The sequence below is a fragment of the Amphibalanus amphitrite genome, unplaced genomic scaffold (genome assembly GCF_019059575.1).
Source record: "Amphibalanus amphitrite isolate SeventyFive unplaced genomic scaffold, NRLGWU_Aamphi_draft 000319F_arrow, whole genome shotgun sequence".
Lineage (NCBI taxonomy): Eukaryota > Metazoa > Arthropoda > Thecostraca > Balanomorpha > Balanidae > Amphibalanus > Amphibalanus amphitrite.
Window position 1 is genome coordinate 604,245 of NW_024881814.1, and position 17,656 is coordinate 621,900.

At 50.4% G+C, this 17,656-nt stretch overlaps 1 protein-coding gene across 2 annotated transcripts in view; it reads right to left on the reverse strand.

Moving 5' to 3' along the window:
- Positions 1-910: 910 nt before the first annotated feature.
- LOC122388366 (39S ribosomal protein L15, mitochondrial-like) overlaps positions 911-17,656 on the reverse strand; it is a 39,739-nt gene continuing 22,993 nt past the window's right edge. For both annotated transcript variants that reach the window (XM_043379399.1, XM_043379400.1), the window contains exons 6-7: positions 6,922-7,076; positions 911-1,399 (exon numbers count right to left, since the gene is read on the reverse strand). In XM_043379399.1, coding sequence (XP_043235334.1) covers positions 1,265-1,399; positions 6,922-7,076 — 290 coding nt within the window. In that variant the 3' untranslated portion in view covers positions 911-1,264. The remainder of the gene's footprint in view (positions 1,400-6,921; positions 7,077-17,656) is intronic.

Below are 17,656 nucleotides of genomic sequence, written 5' to 3' on the forward strand. Positions count from 1 at the left end.
CTGAGCGAAGATGGAGCTGGGCTCAACAATGGCCGCCTGGCGATAGCAATGTTCGGATAACGCAGCCTCTCCGTCTCCGGCGACTGTGTGCGCTGTTCCAGCGAAATGGCGCTTTCGCAAACAGACGGCGGATCCTCCATTGAAGCGTGAAAGCCTTCAATGCGTGGCAGAAGCAGCGTCGTTTTCGCACATTACGTCCCATATGCAAGGCGTCCGGTTAGAAACAAAACTAATTTGGCAATGTCGTGTCGGAGATAAAACATAAGTGCTGAAATGGATTTCAGCATAGCAACAGCTACGACAAACCACAAAGTGCGTGGTGTTTGCCGCACAAAGATTTGGCGATGATATCGCTCTTTTACCTACCAATGTACATCTAACGGGAATGAAAACAACTCGAGCAAAGACCCTAGATCTGTAGATTTCAAAAGACCCCAAAACCTATGTATACCTAAGTTAAGTGGTGAAAATGATATAATTCATAAACCATATTTTTCAGCAATCTTTTGTAGCTTTCATCCGATGGTTATCATACTTGGCACGCCAACGACTGTATCATCTTTTTGGTGCAGCAAGGTTTCATTCATCAAGCCCAGATGAGTTATCTGTCTAGGAGAGACGCACGCCACGACATTCAAAAGAAACTATGGATACAAGTTAGCGTAACGACCCGGACACTGACAACACCCTCCAACCCCCGTTGTTTAACAAAAAAGTATTTAACTATCCACACTTCGGTCGCAAGAAAATATTGCAGCTTTTAAGTGTTGTTCCAGCAAATTATCTGCCACCAATACTTTTTATCTGGTGCCAGAATCAAACGATTTGTTTTCCTGGAAATCTAGCCCAGCCATTCCGAGCAATCCTGAGTAGTCACACCGGTACTAGAGGCAGTCGACAATAAAAAAGAGAGCAGCAGACGATTGTTTTTATTTGGTTAACGTAGCTAATCATCCGCACACATTCATCATCGTTTCACCCATGCCGCTGTCATCTTTCATTCCCAAAAAACAGCGGACTTTTGTATGCTAGCAGTTAACCACAAACAATAAAACAATGCTCAGTAGGTACTCACTGCTGGATCCCCACACATACGATACGAACGCCTTACAATCATGCAGCCACCATTTCAGACGACCTTTGACGATCGCCAGCCATCGTTCACGCACAATCACAAACACCTAAACTCTCCGCGTCAGCCCCTGCCGGAGTACAGGCCACGTCTCCAGACGCCGCCACGCCGCACGAAAACTCCCGCGAGCGGCTACGAGCGGAAATACTCGCTCATGACGGGGTCTTTGACTCGCCACACCTGTTTATCGGTGAGATTGACCAGCCAGCCGGGCTCGAGGCCGAAGAAGATCTGCCGCGGGTCCTTGCGCTCCGTCAGAGGTCCCTCCTGGCGGAACAAGAAGGGTGGGGTCAGCTCAGGGCTCTGTGGGGGGACACACACCTGATGACGGGATGGGGTCAGCTAAGGGCTCTGTTGGACACACGCTTGTTCTTGTTCAAGTTGAACTGACCCCGCCCCTAGGCTTTGAGTGACGGAAAGATGTTGGTCCAGCGTTCCACCGGGTGGCCGTGCAGGGTTAAACGAACGGTGGCAGCAGAAGGGAACTAAAAGGACACTAGCTCCCAGCACCGGCCTTCTCAGGGTGATATCGCACCGCTGATCGATTATTATACACACGAGAGCCGTCGATGCCAGGTTGGATCTATTTATCTGCGAACCACGACATCGACCGCTGCCCATCCGCATTAGTGTATTTAACGTCAGTTATGTCGTCTCAAGACGCGGTTGCTAGAATGCACACGCCCCTTCCGTGTCCTGTGTCACGCTAGATCACGGCACCCGGAGGCCGGCGGGCGCCAATTACACGCTTCCTAACTTCGGCGTCCGAAGGATGATGCGGCCTACATGGTTCTTAACTTTGCCTCCGAGCAGAAGATGTCCATCACATGCCTTCCAAACTCAGTCTCCCTGAGGAGCGCACCCGCTGGCGGAATAAGTTTACCGGTGCAAGAGTTCATATAAAACACCACCCCACTCCTACATGCTTCGATGCCAGATGGCGCTCGCTGGCTGCTCATCAGTGTCATAATGAAAAACGAATTGTCGTTCATTCCATGACGCCATTCGTTTATATCATAGCTATGATATGCTTAATTTACATTGTTTTTAGCACACCTCACAATAGTTGAGTCTAGCCATATAAAAAACAAGGCTTTGTGCGAGCTGAAGGTAATCTTCTCACTGATGAAAAAATAACTCGCCTCATAACGCCACTACCGGCTCTTTCAAACTCTTACCAAAGTGGGGCGGCCCGAGTCAACAACGCGGCTCTCTCGCCCAAAAACAGCCGTCAGCTCCCCTGGGTCCGGCCGCAGACCGCGCTCCGCCACCCGTCACACAGGCCGCAGCTCTGCGGCCGGCCGGCCGAGCCAGTCGGCAGCGGCGCGCCATAATTTGATGGCGCCAAATCCGTTTAGGGCGCGCGCGTTACGGCCCGGTAAACAGAGGGCACATCACCACCCGACGGACGGAGCGGCGCCCGAGACCAGGCCGAGGATGGCTGCCGCGTGTTGCCGGCTCCCCACCCCGTCCGTCCCGGGCCTGCATCGGCATCACAAAGTCGGATACCGAGCAGGAAAAGTTACAGAACTCAAACAATGTTTGGATTTGTCGTTTGACTTCTTAACAAACTTGTTGAATGTAGCTACAATCCTTTACTTACTTTAGGGAATAAATGTTGGGAAGACATCCCTCGGCGCGGAAACTTTTGCCATACTTTTCAGACAAAGCAAAACAAACAAATTTTCGACAAGTTAAACATCTACCGGCCTCACGCAGTCAGATCAGACCTATTTGCTTTTCTCTGAGCAGTATTGTTACCCAACGATGGTCCAGAGGACTGGCTAGCGATCGCGATGAACGACGCACAATCGTCGCAATCGACGGGGTTCGACGGCGCCCGCGGTTCCTCGGAGACGGATAAACGCCGTCATCTCGGGACGGCCGCCAGAGACGAGGCCGATTTACTGACTTGTTTTGGGGCTTCGGAATGAACCGGCGGCCGGCACCACAGCTGGAAAGTCGCCCGGGCCGCGACGATGGACAGATGGAAGCACTAGCAGAGCGTTATCGGCCACGAACGTGAAAGACAGCAGTGTTCTGCCATGTCTGCGATGCCTCAGAGCGTGAACTTCGCGTGCTCGTAAAACTTCCTCCATGCCAAAGGACAGAGGATCATTCAAATCAAATCCCCGACAAAGCTGTGCCACTCCATGACATGGCGTTTTACGACGCCGGACTTTTGACACTTCCCGGAAGCCCTTGATCCCGCTCCGCGACCACAAAGTTCTCGGCAGACGGTAAAGGTCAGCGGCTGTGTAGAACATCCGCCCGGCGGACCGTGCCGTGTGTAGCACGTCGTCTGCCCGGGGTGTGAGTGCCTGTCCCCCGTCTGATACAGCCTGTAGTCGGCCGTAATACTTTTCGGCAGATCGACAGGCGCCACGCCACGTCGCCGACACGCCATGGATGATCCGGTCATGAAGAGTGTCACGGACAAACGTGATGAGTCGGTTTCCACAGAAAACGCCAAATGTTCGATCAGCCTACAGTCCACAGGAACTGGCGATGCGTGTGAATACTTGTCACAGCGGACATGGGTGAAATTTTGGGTGCTCTGCGTTAAACATCACGCCTGACCCGTAATATTGTGCGACACTGCTTACATTCAGCGTTTCTTCCATCGAAGACACAGATAATGGCTGCCTGACACCCATCGTCTCCACCGCTGCCAGAGACATACACGTAGGTTGTCTTCCAACGCTGTCAGGGACGCAGCTCTCTCCGCCCGCGGCCAGAAACACTATACCTGTCTTTGCCGCTGGAGACACCGGCTCTCTCCACCGCGGCCAGAAACACTATACAGTTACACTATGTAGTTGTCTCCGTCCGCGGTTACAGACACTATAGTTATCTCCGTCCGCGGTTAGAGATACCAGTTGCCTCCATTCCGCGGTTAGAGACACTATAGTTGTCTCCGTCGGCGGTCAGAGACACTATAGTTGTCTCCGTCCGCGGTTAGAGATACCAGTTGTCTCCGTCCGCGCCCGCCGCCCTCCATTGATCGCATGGATTGGCGGTGGCCGTTTTTACAGCGGCCTCCATCCCAGATTGGCGTCGATCGGCAGTGTTTGCTGGCATCTCCAGACGACCAAGAAACGCCGCGCTGCCATCGCTTCACAGGCTGGGTGGAGGGCTGAGCTAGACAACTAGGAGGCCGGATAACCCAGACAGCCCGCCTGCTAACCCAGACACAGGCCGCCGCACCGGTCGGCAAGGGCACGAGTCAGTTTCCGCGAACAAGTGATTACATTTTGGATGCTCTTCACGCGGTGGGGGATTTCACCAAGCGCGGTATTTCGGATGAAAAGAGCAGCGATGGATATGTCTGGATGTTATTACATTACTTACGTCAGTGGCCAGCGGGCGCTGTTGAATCATTGTGATAGATACGTACGAAGCGAATTTTTATTAAAAATGGTTTTACATCTTTACAAACTAGATGAGTTTGAAACTGAAAGCAAGGAAACGGCAGCATAGAAAATATACAATACTGCTGTGATTTGCAAGTGCCGAAAATGCCCGGTCCACGTAGCCCCGAGTCGATCATATTCTACGAAGCTGGTACGACACCATCCCATCCCCCAAAGCTGACCGTTGTCCACCTGGGCCCACTCGGCGGGGAAAGTCACCTAACCAGAAGTTGAGCGCGCGAGCTGCACACTCCATCGATCATAGCTGGCCGGTGCTGGAGTCCTGCACCAGCCGCGAGTGCTCAGAAGTCGCCGGTCAGGGGGCACCTCTGGCCGGCACCAGAGCGCCGTCTGCTCAGAAGTCGTCGGTCGCCGTCCCGGAAGCCGTGAGGTCCGCCGGTGGAGATATCACTCCATCCGGGAGGGCGGCCCGGGGAGCTTAAGATTCGCCGAGCGCCAACCGATTGAGGGATCGTATCAATGAAATTCCACTCGGCCGCCACAGCTCACTCTAAGCGGTACAGAGCGCCGAGCCCGGATGTGACTTCCAGATAGCTCAAGGCGACACTACAAACGTGCAAAGCCCTTAGCTAGAATTATTTGGCCAGTGAAACCAGTATTGAAAACACAGAAATGGGTGGTAGGAATGTAAGATCAATATCATAAATTGTATATTTATCATGAATTCAAAGCATCATTTTTTTTAAATCCATTACAAGTGAGTCTTGGCTGTTAAAAGATGAAACTTTACTCAATTTCTCTACGCAGCTAACGCCTAACGGCTACCATATTCTAACACGGCTCGAGAGTCTGGTGCTGGAGAACAGCCCTGACAGTAGGTATTATCTGCTCCCACCCGACTGCGAAACCGGGTCTATTTTCTCCCTGGTCAAACAGAGTCTCGGGGGAGACTCAGACGCCATTCTCACCGCTGACAGGACGGCCTGTGCGTGAACAAAGGCGTGTTTTTCCGTCACCGCCGAGTGACGAGTCAATAGCCAGGTGGTTACAACGTATGGCTGGAAGGGGATAGGGCGGGCCTGAGGTGCCGGCGCCGCTGCCGAGCTGATAGCGGCAGAGCCTATTATCACTATTTTTTGAGTGCGAGGAAGGCTCAGAGAGGAGATGTGGACAGTGCTCAGGCCAGGGTCGGGGATGTAACGGGACACGGGTGAGCCGCGGGCGGGCGGGGATGGGCTTTGAATAAAACGATGCATTTCATTTAGCATAATATTGTGAATGCGTAGAAATAGGTCAAAATGATTTCTTACCAAAACCATAAGACTGCCTTGTAGTGTAAACCGGAAGTCTCACTCAACACTCGCGATACCCTATCAACTCAAATTCATTGAGCAAGCATATAGAGCGCCGCACTTTTGCATATCACTCTACCGAGCAGGACACAACGGGACAAAAACGCACACGCGTCATATCACGCTCCGTAATATTAATCGCGGTCATCACAGCGCCCACGAAATTCGTTTTTTAAAACGGCTCGTCGCCGGGCTAGTGCCCTGTTATGACATTACAGTGCAAAACCCCAAACAGTTCCATCAGACCAAACGTTGCGTGAAAGGAGAACCCATCAGGGAGGAGCGACGTCACCCGAGAACGGCAAAACAGCTCATACGTGCGGCGTAACATCCCTAAATTTCATTTTGTCGCTGATTGCAGGACGCTCGTTGCATGGAAATGTCGTTAACGAGTCGCCCCAACACGTGTTCACGGTCAACTAAACCATTTAGTAGGCGTTTGGGGAAATGTCCACCGTGAGGTATTTGGCGACCATTTCAGCATCAGACTGGATGGTGATGCGAAGTTATAAGATACCACCTACGTCCTACGCGGTCTGCTTATGCATTGCAAGAGAGCTTTGGACGCCAGCGACCACCTCCTTCAGCTCGGAAAACGTGCCACAGCATATCCGCGCTGATTTACGTGTATTCAATGGGATGCGAGGAGCTCTCGCCAAAATGAATATCGTATCGCAAGTGAGGATGTGAACGAAACTACCTCTTTTCATGCCTATTCTTTTGCCCATAATATCTTAAATTCTAATAACAATTCATCATCCATAGAGCTGAATGTGAATTTGAATATGAATGACATTTCAGAGTAGCAGACGAAATATACATACAGGAAGGAAAGAGGAGGCTGTTGAAAAGTCAATGGCCCACATTTCAGAAACAAGGAAACGTTCAGTTTGCATAAAAGTGCGATAGTGAGGCTTTACGCATTACATGTATCTGATGTATCAATAAATCACGAAGCCTGATCGGTAAAGCGCAGTAGATGCACTCTAAGATCAATAACAACTATAATGGATAATTGACTTCAGCAGCCCCACAACCCCCTCCCCTAGAATTCAGTTCGTACCTTGACCTCGGGCAGTTCGTAGCCGTACTTCTGCGCCAGTGTGAGTCTGTGCCTAGCGACCTGTTCGGGGTCGGCCAGGTAGCCGCGTGTACTCGGATCCGTGTAGTAGCCGACGGCGTCCTGGGGCGGCAGCGCGCGCCGAGGGATCGGCACTCCTGGAGAGGGGGTACCACGTCAGATACAACACCAGATACCAACTCAGATACAATAAGGCATTGAGTGATTGACCTCAGCTGGGTGGGGTTAAGGCCGACGAAGTGTGGGTTTGGAAGCTTCTTGTGTAGTCAGATGTAGGTAAGGTGCGGTTAGAGCAAGGGATTACTCCCCCGTCCACCGTTCAGTCTGCCACTTCACCAGAGGCAGGCAGAGTGAAACAAACACCCATTACGTAGAGTAGACCGGTGGCGAGCTCAGAGGGCCGTGTTGAAACCCGGCGGAAATGTTCGGAGCTGGGAGGATGGCACAGCAGATTTCATCACACCACACCAGACACAGCGACAGAGGCGGCGCCAACAGCGACATGACATTTCACAGAGCTGCGCTGACATTTAACTACCCTGCTGCCATGCACATTGCATGATGTCGTTACTCCTCCGGCCAATACCGGGCAATGCAAATGTCTAATTACGCAAACAAATCACGGTAATGGTGGCAGACTTTAAGCATGATATAAATGTAACAAACAACGACAAAACAGCCAACATCAACTACAGCAACTAACGTCGTAAGAAGTGCAGGCCGTGCAGTGTAATCTGGCATTGTATGCCGCTCAGAAGACAACGCATCTGGGCTGCATTCGCTGTTGCCAAGGCAACAGATGCACTCCGACTGGGCAGAGGTATTGAGTGGGCGCCGGTGAAGTACTGACAGGAAATAATGGACAGAGCAGCACTTTGATCACAGGACCTGTCACTTACATCATAGTAACAGTCCGAGCAGCACTACTTGCCGGAAACGTCACTAAATAAACTAATCTAGACATGAAAGCTTTAAGCTAACCTAGCTTAGTCAGTGCGGCACAACAGATCACAACGAAAATTGTCAAAAGAAATCGCTCAGTATGTTTCCAGGGCGTCCAGCATTACTCTAGAAAACGCCCAGAGACAATGCGACGGAAATACGTTTGACAATTAGCTGAAAATGTTGTGACAGGCTGCAGCAGATGGGCGGAAACTATAAAGGTAAGACAAATGAGACTCGACAGCGGCGAAACTGGCGCTCCGCGGCTTTCAAGGCCGTCACTTCCATCACTCCCCGGGCCGCCATAAAATGAGTCAATCAGACCCATTAGTCAAGTTCGGCCGGCGCCGTCGACCAGATTATAACCTGGGCCTAAGTGATTGGTCATAAATTTCCAATCTTTCTCCAGCTGTCCATTCACGCGTGTGCGCTGGCAGCCATCGCCGGCAGCGCCAGCTCGCCCCAGCGTAAAGTCGCCGTCACAAATTCGCCAACTTCGTCAATCAGGGCCTCTCGAAAATCATCACCTCCTCCCAAGTCCCAGCCCTCATCCCCAGCTGATCGCGCATTAAAAACACACGCACGGCCTCACTAAATCGCCAGCCGGCCGCGGCCAAATCATCACCGCGCTGCCAAAATCGGCCGCACGCCGCCGAAAAACCGCATCGAGGACGGCTCGTCTGCGATAACAACGTCCACCAACGCTGCGGGAGGCAGTCCGGTGCACGCAGTCTCGTCCCACAGCACAACACACCATTGGTCGATCGGACGCGAGCGAACGCAGCGTCAACAGGAAGCCAGCAGCCGCCGAACAGGGACCGTCGGCGCTCGGACAGGGCGAGGTCTGAGGAAGACTGAGAGAGGCGGTCGACGGCCCGCAGCGCGGCTGACACAAACGGCCCCCACCAGACGCACCGCCGGCCAAGCGTGTCACTGATATGCTGGCAGTTAAAAGGAAAATATGGCGCCGACGGTTCACTGCTGAAGAAATTTAGAGCTGGTGTGCGTAGAAGAAAAACGGGGAAATCAAAAAGCATTATCTTCCAGGGACTCTCTTTTAAGCTTCTTTATGTTCTTTCTTTTGTTCTCCCTCCCTCCCCTCTCTCTCTCTCTCTCTCTCCACATCTCTCTCTCTCTCTCTCTCTCTCTCTCTCTCTCTCTCTCTCTCTCTCTCTCTCTCTCTCTCTCTCTCTCTCTCTCTCTCTCTCTCTCTCTCTCTCTCCCTCTCCCTCTCTCTCCTTTTTCTCTCTCTCCCTCGTTCTCTCTCTGTATTCGTTTCCCTCAATTATGTCGTATTTCTACGAAAAAAAAAACAACTTACGATTGGATACCACAATCGACCGACGCATCGATAGTCTCCAACAAAATGTTCTATTGCGTATGCTTTCATGTTCTACAGAGATATGAGTGCAATGCCTGCCTTCTAACGTTACACAATGTCCGCCATAACGGATTTGCCAATTGGGTGATGTGAAATCTGAAGACGCAGAGAGACAGAGTATTATGGCGGTCCGAGAAGAGGCGATTTCCGGGTTCATGGGGCACGCCTCCTGGAGCGCCGGCTTTCTGAATTAGCCGGTAAGTGTTTCACATTTGTCAGGACTCATCACATGTCAGGAATTCCGCAAACGTTCGCCCGGAGTGCAACACCTCTTGGCGCAGGGCAGTGGGAGGTTTTTCACTTGGGGTGCGTGTTTTTACGGTCAGACAGCCAGCGGTGTCAAAAGAACCTGAGCTACGGCAAGATCTGCGTACAAAATAATTATTAGCAGCATCTATAAAAGTAGAAGAGCAGAAAAGGAAGCCTAAAGCATTAACGCTACTTTAATTGCGCATCGGAGTGCACACAATCATAAATGGCATATGATAGAAAACAGCAACTAGCAAAATTAACCACCCCAAAATTCCATTATCTCACACACAGGCCAACATTTTTTTACTTCTCTTGCAGTTTAGCGGAAATCGCGTACCACGTAGGTAGCTACTAAATCCTTGTTTTTCAGCTCCCAGTTCCTACATTACACAATTGGATAATCTCGCTTTGCGCTGCAGGCGCAACCAGTTGTAAAACGTTTACACGCGTGAACACACAGCAATAAGCAAGAACTACGCCTCTGCATACCAAATAGCGTTGTTGTGTGTGAGAGTAACAACTGTTCTCCGATATAATTAAACTGTGATGTTTTACGTTGCAGTGCATCGAAATATATGGTAAATAATTCTGCAAAAAAGGGGCATTTCTTTACAAGTCATATACCTATCGGTGACTTGTAACTTTATATATTGGCGAATATTCGCAAAAAAAGAAAAATACGAGTATTTAAGTCAGCAAAACCTGGACACAAACATTTCCATCCGATATCAACCATCCTATGGCCACTTATTGAGTTCACTTCCTACACGAAATCGCTGAGAATAATTCTCATGTCCAAACCTATTTAGAAGTAAGCATTTTGTCCAAAACAGACGTGTACAGAACGAACGCCTGGTCTCGGCGAGCTGTCAAGTCTGATGAAAAACCCGTACTGCAAGTCAGCGACTCATAATTCCGAAAAGTGTTTGTGAAAACCAGAGGTAGTTGAATTACGGGCAAAATTGTAAAAGAATGAAAGTTGAAAACAAACAAAAGCAGTAGCTAACGACGCAGCAATGTTTTGATTTGTTTCGAATCCAGCAATTTAAATTGTAAATAAGATTTAGCTATAAAACAGTTGACTTGATTTCAAATAAGACTTTCTTGAATGTTTCTTTACTGTAATACATCATTATAACATGAAAACAGATGAAACTTAACTGGCCCGGTGAAAAGTCAACAGTGGTTCGGACTCCGGTTTCAGCAGTTGGACCTAAAATCTCAACTCTAGTCCACAATTCATTAACTTCCACAGAATGATAAAAGCCTTTCGATGTTTTACATTTCGGAGCCCCGTCTGACATCGGCTTTGCACTCGGCCACTGCGAATCGTTCGCGGGGACAGCCCAAACAATGGCGCACGACCGGCCGGCTCAGCGCCCAGCGCCACGCATGTAGTCCGCCCAGCACACGTTCTACGTGCTGGATCAGAGAGGCAGTTGGGTATAGCCAGCTCCATTGGTATGTCAGGTGGGATCAGCACCAGACGCGCGGATCAGCTCAGGATACCATGGAATCAGCTCAGCACCTGGCCAGCTCTGACGCTATCAGATACAACACCCTCTCCAGGGAGCGTGTCAATTCAGCCTCATGATTTCCACCAGAACCACATCAATGTCACAAAGCTGCTTTCGAAATAAGCCGAGGAGCAATATTGCCATGGCCTGCCAATACAATCCAGGCCGTTCAGAGCGCCCGCTTCTGCAATTCACTCAGCTGGAATCCCAAGGTGATGTAACATCTTGATGGACCATCCCCAGGAGCGATCGCGAATCGACCATATTTCAGTGGCGGTGATCAGTATTGGATTTTCTAGCGCTTTTCAGAAGCCAGCCTTTACCATACCGTGTTCCGGGATTTGGCTGAATGAAAATTGAGACGCCACAAGCAATGAGTTTCACCAGAGAGGGCAGAAGCCTGAGTCAAGTCAACCAGTTCTGATCATTGAAAATCTTATTACGGACTGGGCGCCAATAACGCGAGAAAAATTCCTGTTCAAGCTTCCGCTAATTGGAAGCCCACTTACCCTCAATTAACGTTTCTGAAGGGTGCAATGCTGTCGTCCATGCAACCGAAATAATGGCAATTGTGACGACAATTAAAGCCGACTCCAAATAAGGCAACATTAATCATCTAAGCACGATCACTCTAAACGTGATTAGTATTACGAATCTTGTAACAGTTGCCGATTCATCCTCCAATGATCAAAGCCACGGCCTCTCTTAGCAGAGGAGAGGCTTCCTCTCTTCAGATAATATCCCACAGCGACACTCTGCCGAGCAGACCTGCACATCCGGTTATTCAGGCGTGCTCAGCTCTATTATCTGAGAGTGCTGGTCGCTGGCAAACCGGGGCGATACCGGCCGAGTACAAATGGAAATCGACCACTGGAAATCGGCGCGGCTGCGACGGCTGCTGAGCCCCGACGGGCCCGATGAGCCGAGGGGATTAGCAGCGTTTATAGACGGCCGCTGTCGGGTGGGCCAATCGACAGGCGCCCGATGACCACGGCTGCTAACGGTAATGTTAGTGTTGGGAAAGTGATAGCAGAGCTGTTAGTGTTAGTATAGCGACAGCAGAGCGGGGCAGCGGACTGTGGGTCGCCGGACGGGAATGATCACACTGGTGAACGTTGAACTGAGGACGGTGGACGGAGGTGACGGTTTGAAGGTGGCACTGCACGACTGAAAGTAGTGGTGCCGTTCGAAGCTGTTAGGAGTGAAATGCCGTTTGTGAGTTATTGCGGCAAACCATCCGACAGATAACCGACCACCGACGCCGCCGCAGGCTGCACCGGCATGCTGACTGAATACCTCAGCCTTTGAACGTCTGTGGACGTATCGAGACCGAAACACAGAGATGTCACACTATACGAGATCTGACATCAGTAACTGACCCAGCTGACACTTGGTGACACTCGGTGACAGTTCGGGCGAGGGATGGCCGCAAGCGGTCCAGCAGACATTCACTGACTGGTCGACCTTAGCTGAGAAGCCGCTGAAAGGACACAATACCAGTGGCATTTACAGCGATTAGTGGACACTCAGTGCCCGAAATCATTTTTGATACCATTTTTGATACCTCTCCCCCTCGTCCTCCAGCCGTGCGCCTCATTAAACATGTCATGCCTTGCAAACTTACTAACCACCTACCATTGCAAGTTCTACAGATTTCAGTCATTTCTGTCAATGTCGCCCATTCAAACCAAACCACACGCACCGCCGCTCCTTCATTGTTTACCGCGACCCTGGGCGCCCGCTCTCCACGCCAAGATTAAGAACGCGATCGATTCCAATTACCGAGCGCCCACCAATAGCTTCACGAGCTGATTCCAATGCACGAGCTGTCTGAATGCGCGGCACCTCATCACTGGGGAGAGGAGCACGGGCGGTCCCTCGGCAACAGTCCGCTGCCGGGAACAAGGCCTCAGCAACAGCCTCAGCAACAACTCCCAGACAGGTCCAACCGCGATCCACTCAGCAACGCTATATTCGCTCCACGAACCATGAAACCTCTCCGCCTCAGCAGCTGGGGTCGAAAAATAGATCAAATTGTTGTTACCTTGTTATCAGGCTGCGCTCAGTGTTAGTGAGATTATCGTCCCTGACAGGTGCGTCTGTCCAGTCCTGACAGCGGCTGACAGTCGAGGACAGGTGATAATTGTACGTGACGGTGATATACAGTGAGCTGACAGTCACTAACGAACCTAACCGACACCTGTCGACTGGTGATGTCCACGTCAAACGCATTATCACATGGTGATGTGATAACACAGTCACAGACTGGCACACACACAGTCACGTATTGTGGCACACGCTGATACTTTCTGACGCGAGCTAACGCCTTCCTGTCTGCACGCCCTATCATGAATCAATCAGTTGACCAAGAAGACAAAAAAAAAAAAAATGAAACGATATAGAAAAGACATGGAATAGACGCAAACATGTGAGAAATGAATAAGACACCGAAGAGAAGCAGTACCCAACTCTCTAGCCGCCAACTTTCCGTGCCCCGTTTACCCGGGACGGTTCAGCGCAGCCGACAACAGGTGAGGTCACGGTCTCATTTAGCGTCGCGTGGTACCGGTGCTCATTACGGCATCTAATTAGGCGCGGCTCCGGTGACAGAGGGGTCCCGGCGAGCCAGAAGACCGGGTCACGACACTGGATGTGCCGCCGGGCATGGCATCACGTGAAACGAGATACCGCGCGGCATGGACAGGCGGCGGATGGCATGAGTCCAATATGCCGGGGTAAAGAGAAGACAAACGAGATATTTCACGTATACATTGTGAACACGATGCCAAAGATGGACATATACGGAAGTGATTGTGTATTCAAGTAAACTAGTGAAATTATTGGTACAAAAAATTGCAGCGTTTCGAAAAACCATAACATGGCTAGCAAATGTGCTCATTTTATCATGCCAATTATCAGGGTAGTTGGTTGAAGTTTAAACAGGTTATTAAAACAGAACCCATGTAAAAGCCATGCAGAAGACCGTACCACCAGTCACCACCACCTGTGGCACTTCCTCTCAAATGGTTTCCTCCTCAGTATTTTAGCCGCCCGGCCCGGCGATGAAGTCAGACCACCGCTACCGGCAGCCGCTCTAATTCAGTCCCTCGACACGGAGCCCACTCAACCGTGCGCAGAATTCTGACGGTTCCACTGCCTCCATCTTAACCACCGCGCCGCCGCACCGTCGCGGCGTGCCCACGTCTCAGGGCGGGCGCGTCCCGCCTCTCCCGGTCGTCGCCTGAAGAGGCTCTCCAGAAGGACGGCCGGCCGTGCCGAGCATCGGCTATGCATTGGACGCGCTCCGACCAAGGGGGGGGGGGCGTGCCTGGGGGAGGGGGGATTGTGGACGCGTGTGGAGTGGGTGGACTGTGTGGACGCGTGTGGCCGACGAGGTAGAGCTCTTGGACGAGTGAGTGTGTTTGAAGTGGTGGCCGGTCTTGACAGCAGAGCGCCTCGGGTCCGAGTACGACCAGCATCTCGGACTGATTAAATGACGGGAGCCGGTGCCGGAACGCTGCATCAGCGACTCTGAACTAAATGGCTGGCGCCGCTGTACAGAATACAAAGCACACGCGAAAAAAGGAAGGTAAGTAGGGGAAAGGTCAAATAGTGAACAGTATCATACGTGGTAAAAATGTAAGTATTCCATAAAAGTACCCACTGACATTAGCTTACCCTAAAATGATAAAAATCAACCAATGCCAGAAGGTTCCGAAACAAGTTTCTAAAAGAAAATGTGCCTCTAAGGCGAGTCCGTCGAGGGGTAGCAGGCTACAAAACAGAGTGCTTTATGCACTCCAACATGGTCACCCTTCCAAGCTGTGCACCTCTACCGCATCTGGTTAGCCAGCCTCCCCCCCCCCCCACCAGGAGAAGAGTGGTAGGACAGCCTCATTCGGATGCATGAGGTCGAATTAGTTGCGCGCGGTCCAGGATCAGCACCTGGGGTCGGAGCGGTAGGGAGAGGGGAGGGACATATTAACCGATAACTGTGTGGTAGCGGACCCTAACATCTACCTCCCCTACCCACCGTTCTACGAGCGGACGAAAGGCGTATAAACCGAAAAAAAGGACGTAGGTGGCAGCAGCTACTGACATGATCATTGATCACCGATCAGTCAGTGTATTATCTGAGTCTCAAGGAGGCCGAGTTCAAAGACGAGTTTGTCGCAACACAATGCCTTCGCTTTCCCAGTGCGTGGCTTAATTCATTGAAAGCCTTGGGCGTCTCCAGAGAAAGCACTACACGCTTTCTATTCACTCTGCTTTACCCTAGCCTGTACGCACGCAACCCCTCCCCCCCCCGTGAAAACAACACGCATCGCTTTATTCCTGTTGATAAAATGAATAGAGTAGGCAACAGTACTGATCCAATCGAGCAATAAATGGAAAAGGCTCGGCAGACTTAATTGGCCGAAGAAGAAAAAATATCCAGTTGAAGAGCAGTTTAATGAAAGGAGCTATGTATAAAAAAGCAATTAAAATACGAAAAGTAATTAAAATACGCACTTCCAGGTCGGCAGTGAAAAGACACAAGCGTTAAGTGATAGAAACTTGCAACTCAAGCGATGGAAATTCCATTCTTAATCCAACCCTACATACCAATTAGTTATCACATGGCACCGGATGTCCAGCTAAATCGCTAATAAATGCGGAAGAAGCCTAAGCACTGCCCTTTGTCTACCGCTCCAAAAGCTCGTTCGACACCATTCACCGGCCTTAATTGACCAGAATTACCCCCAATCACAGCCTGGACTCTTAGGCTTCAGTTCCGGCTGGTTCAGCTTAAAGCGACTTTAGTCACTCGACAAACGCCTTCTGCGCCACAAAGGCGCGGCTGCTACGGCCCGATAACACCCCATTTCAGCCATTAATTCACGACAATCCACAGTCTGCCATGACAAATTTCATTATATATCCGTAACCTCATCTGTCCACGACATAGCCAGTGCCGTGTCGCGACCAGCATTTTCGCTGCTGTAAGCAGTCTTTGATCGCGGCTAGTGGGAGGCGTTACTAACATCTCTCGCCCAGTCTCGGAGACAAATATGAATGATCAATACCAAGACGTGCCACTGGGCTCCGCGACAGCCGAACGCAACAGCCGCGCGACGACAACGCACTCGAGCGCACCGATAAGGCGAGACTGCGCCCAGAACTGAGGAGGTAAACTGGGGAGGATTCGGGAGCGAGGGGACGACAATAGCGGACTGGTTAGATTGGACGAGATCGGTCCGTCAGAGGGACTAGGGTGTAGAAAAGGGGGACTTGGGATGGGTGTGGTTTCGGTAACCCGCGCCCCGTTGGGCTCTGCCGAGCAACGCGCCCCGTTGGGGTGGGGGGGGGGCATTTTGGCCCCCCCCCCCTAAGATCTCGAGAACCACGCAACGTAGCGACAAGCGGCAAACGGTGTTGGATAGCCCTATCAGGGAACTACCTTGTGACCCAATTTCATTGACCTCGGTCAAACCGATGACGTCACAGGTCAGGTCAAAGGTCCAATTTTCACCGTTTACAGGCATTTCAAGAAATGCGTTGTAAAATCGAGTAAAATGCATTTCATTGAAAATCATCGATGGGGAAATGTTCTTCAAACACATATTTTGCTAGTTGAGGTCACTGATACCAGGTCAGGTCACTGAGATCAGGTCACTGGGGGGTCACAATATGAAAGTGTCGTGTGATACATGTTTTATGGTCCATTTTACATGACAAATGCGATTATGTGGGTCAGGCAGCCTTTGGGGCCAGCTTAGGTCACGTTTTGGTCAAGGTCAGGTCAAGGTCAGGTCAAGGTCAGGTCAAATAAGGTCAAATTTCAAAGTTGATATTTTTGCATAAAATGGGTATCGAATCGATGCAGCTCGTCACGGGGAGTTCAATGGTGGTCTTTGTTTTGCCGTACAAGGTCTAGAATCGCTAAAAATTGAGTTCAAAAATTTGACGTCATCATTTTTGAACAGTTTTTTCGCTATAACTTGGCCAAAAAACGAGATATCGATCTGAAATTTGGTATGTATATAGAAGAGCGCAGGGACTATCACATATATTCCGGTTTTTTCGAAATTCGGAAAATTTTTGGATTTTTTTTTTAGTTTTTCTAAAAAATGAATTTTTTTTGAAATTTTTTGGGTCAAAAACCCAAAATTTTGAAAATCCGAGATAGCAGTTTTGTAGCGCCGCTTTTTGTCTATTAGACCATATAAAGAACTTTGAAATTGCTTGATAACTGTAGATTTGGTGAGCGTTTCAAGATTGCATGTTTTTTGCTCATTTTTGCTCGAACATGACCTCAGTTTGACCTCAATAACTCCTGACCTAAGGTGACCTAAGACTTGAAATTTGGTGTGAAGGTGTCAAATTGATGCCCGGAAAGGTACTGAAAATTTGGCGGCGCTGCGCGCCGCCGTTTTCTTGCTATTCAGGAAAAACCACAGGGGGGGGGGCCAAAATGGCCCCCCCCCCAACGGGGCGAGGGTTAAAAAGTCCAGCTTTTGGTCTTCAGCCTCTCGCATAAATATTGACACCGGTAGAAGTCATGCCGGGTTAAACGATTGCAAGACGGAACTCAATGTCCATCAGCAACATTTCCAGTGACAAACTACACTTTCTTGATTATTGC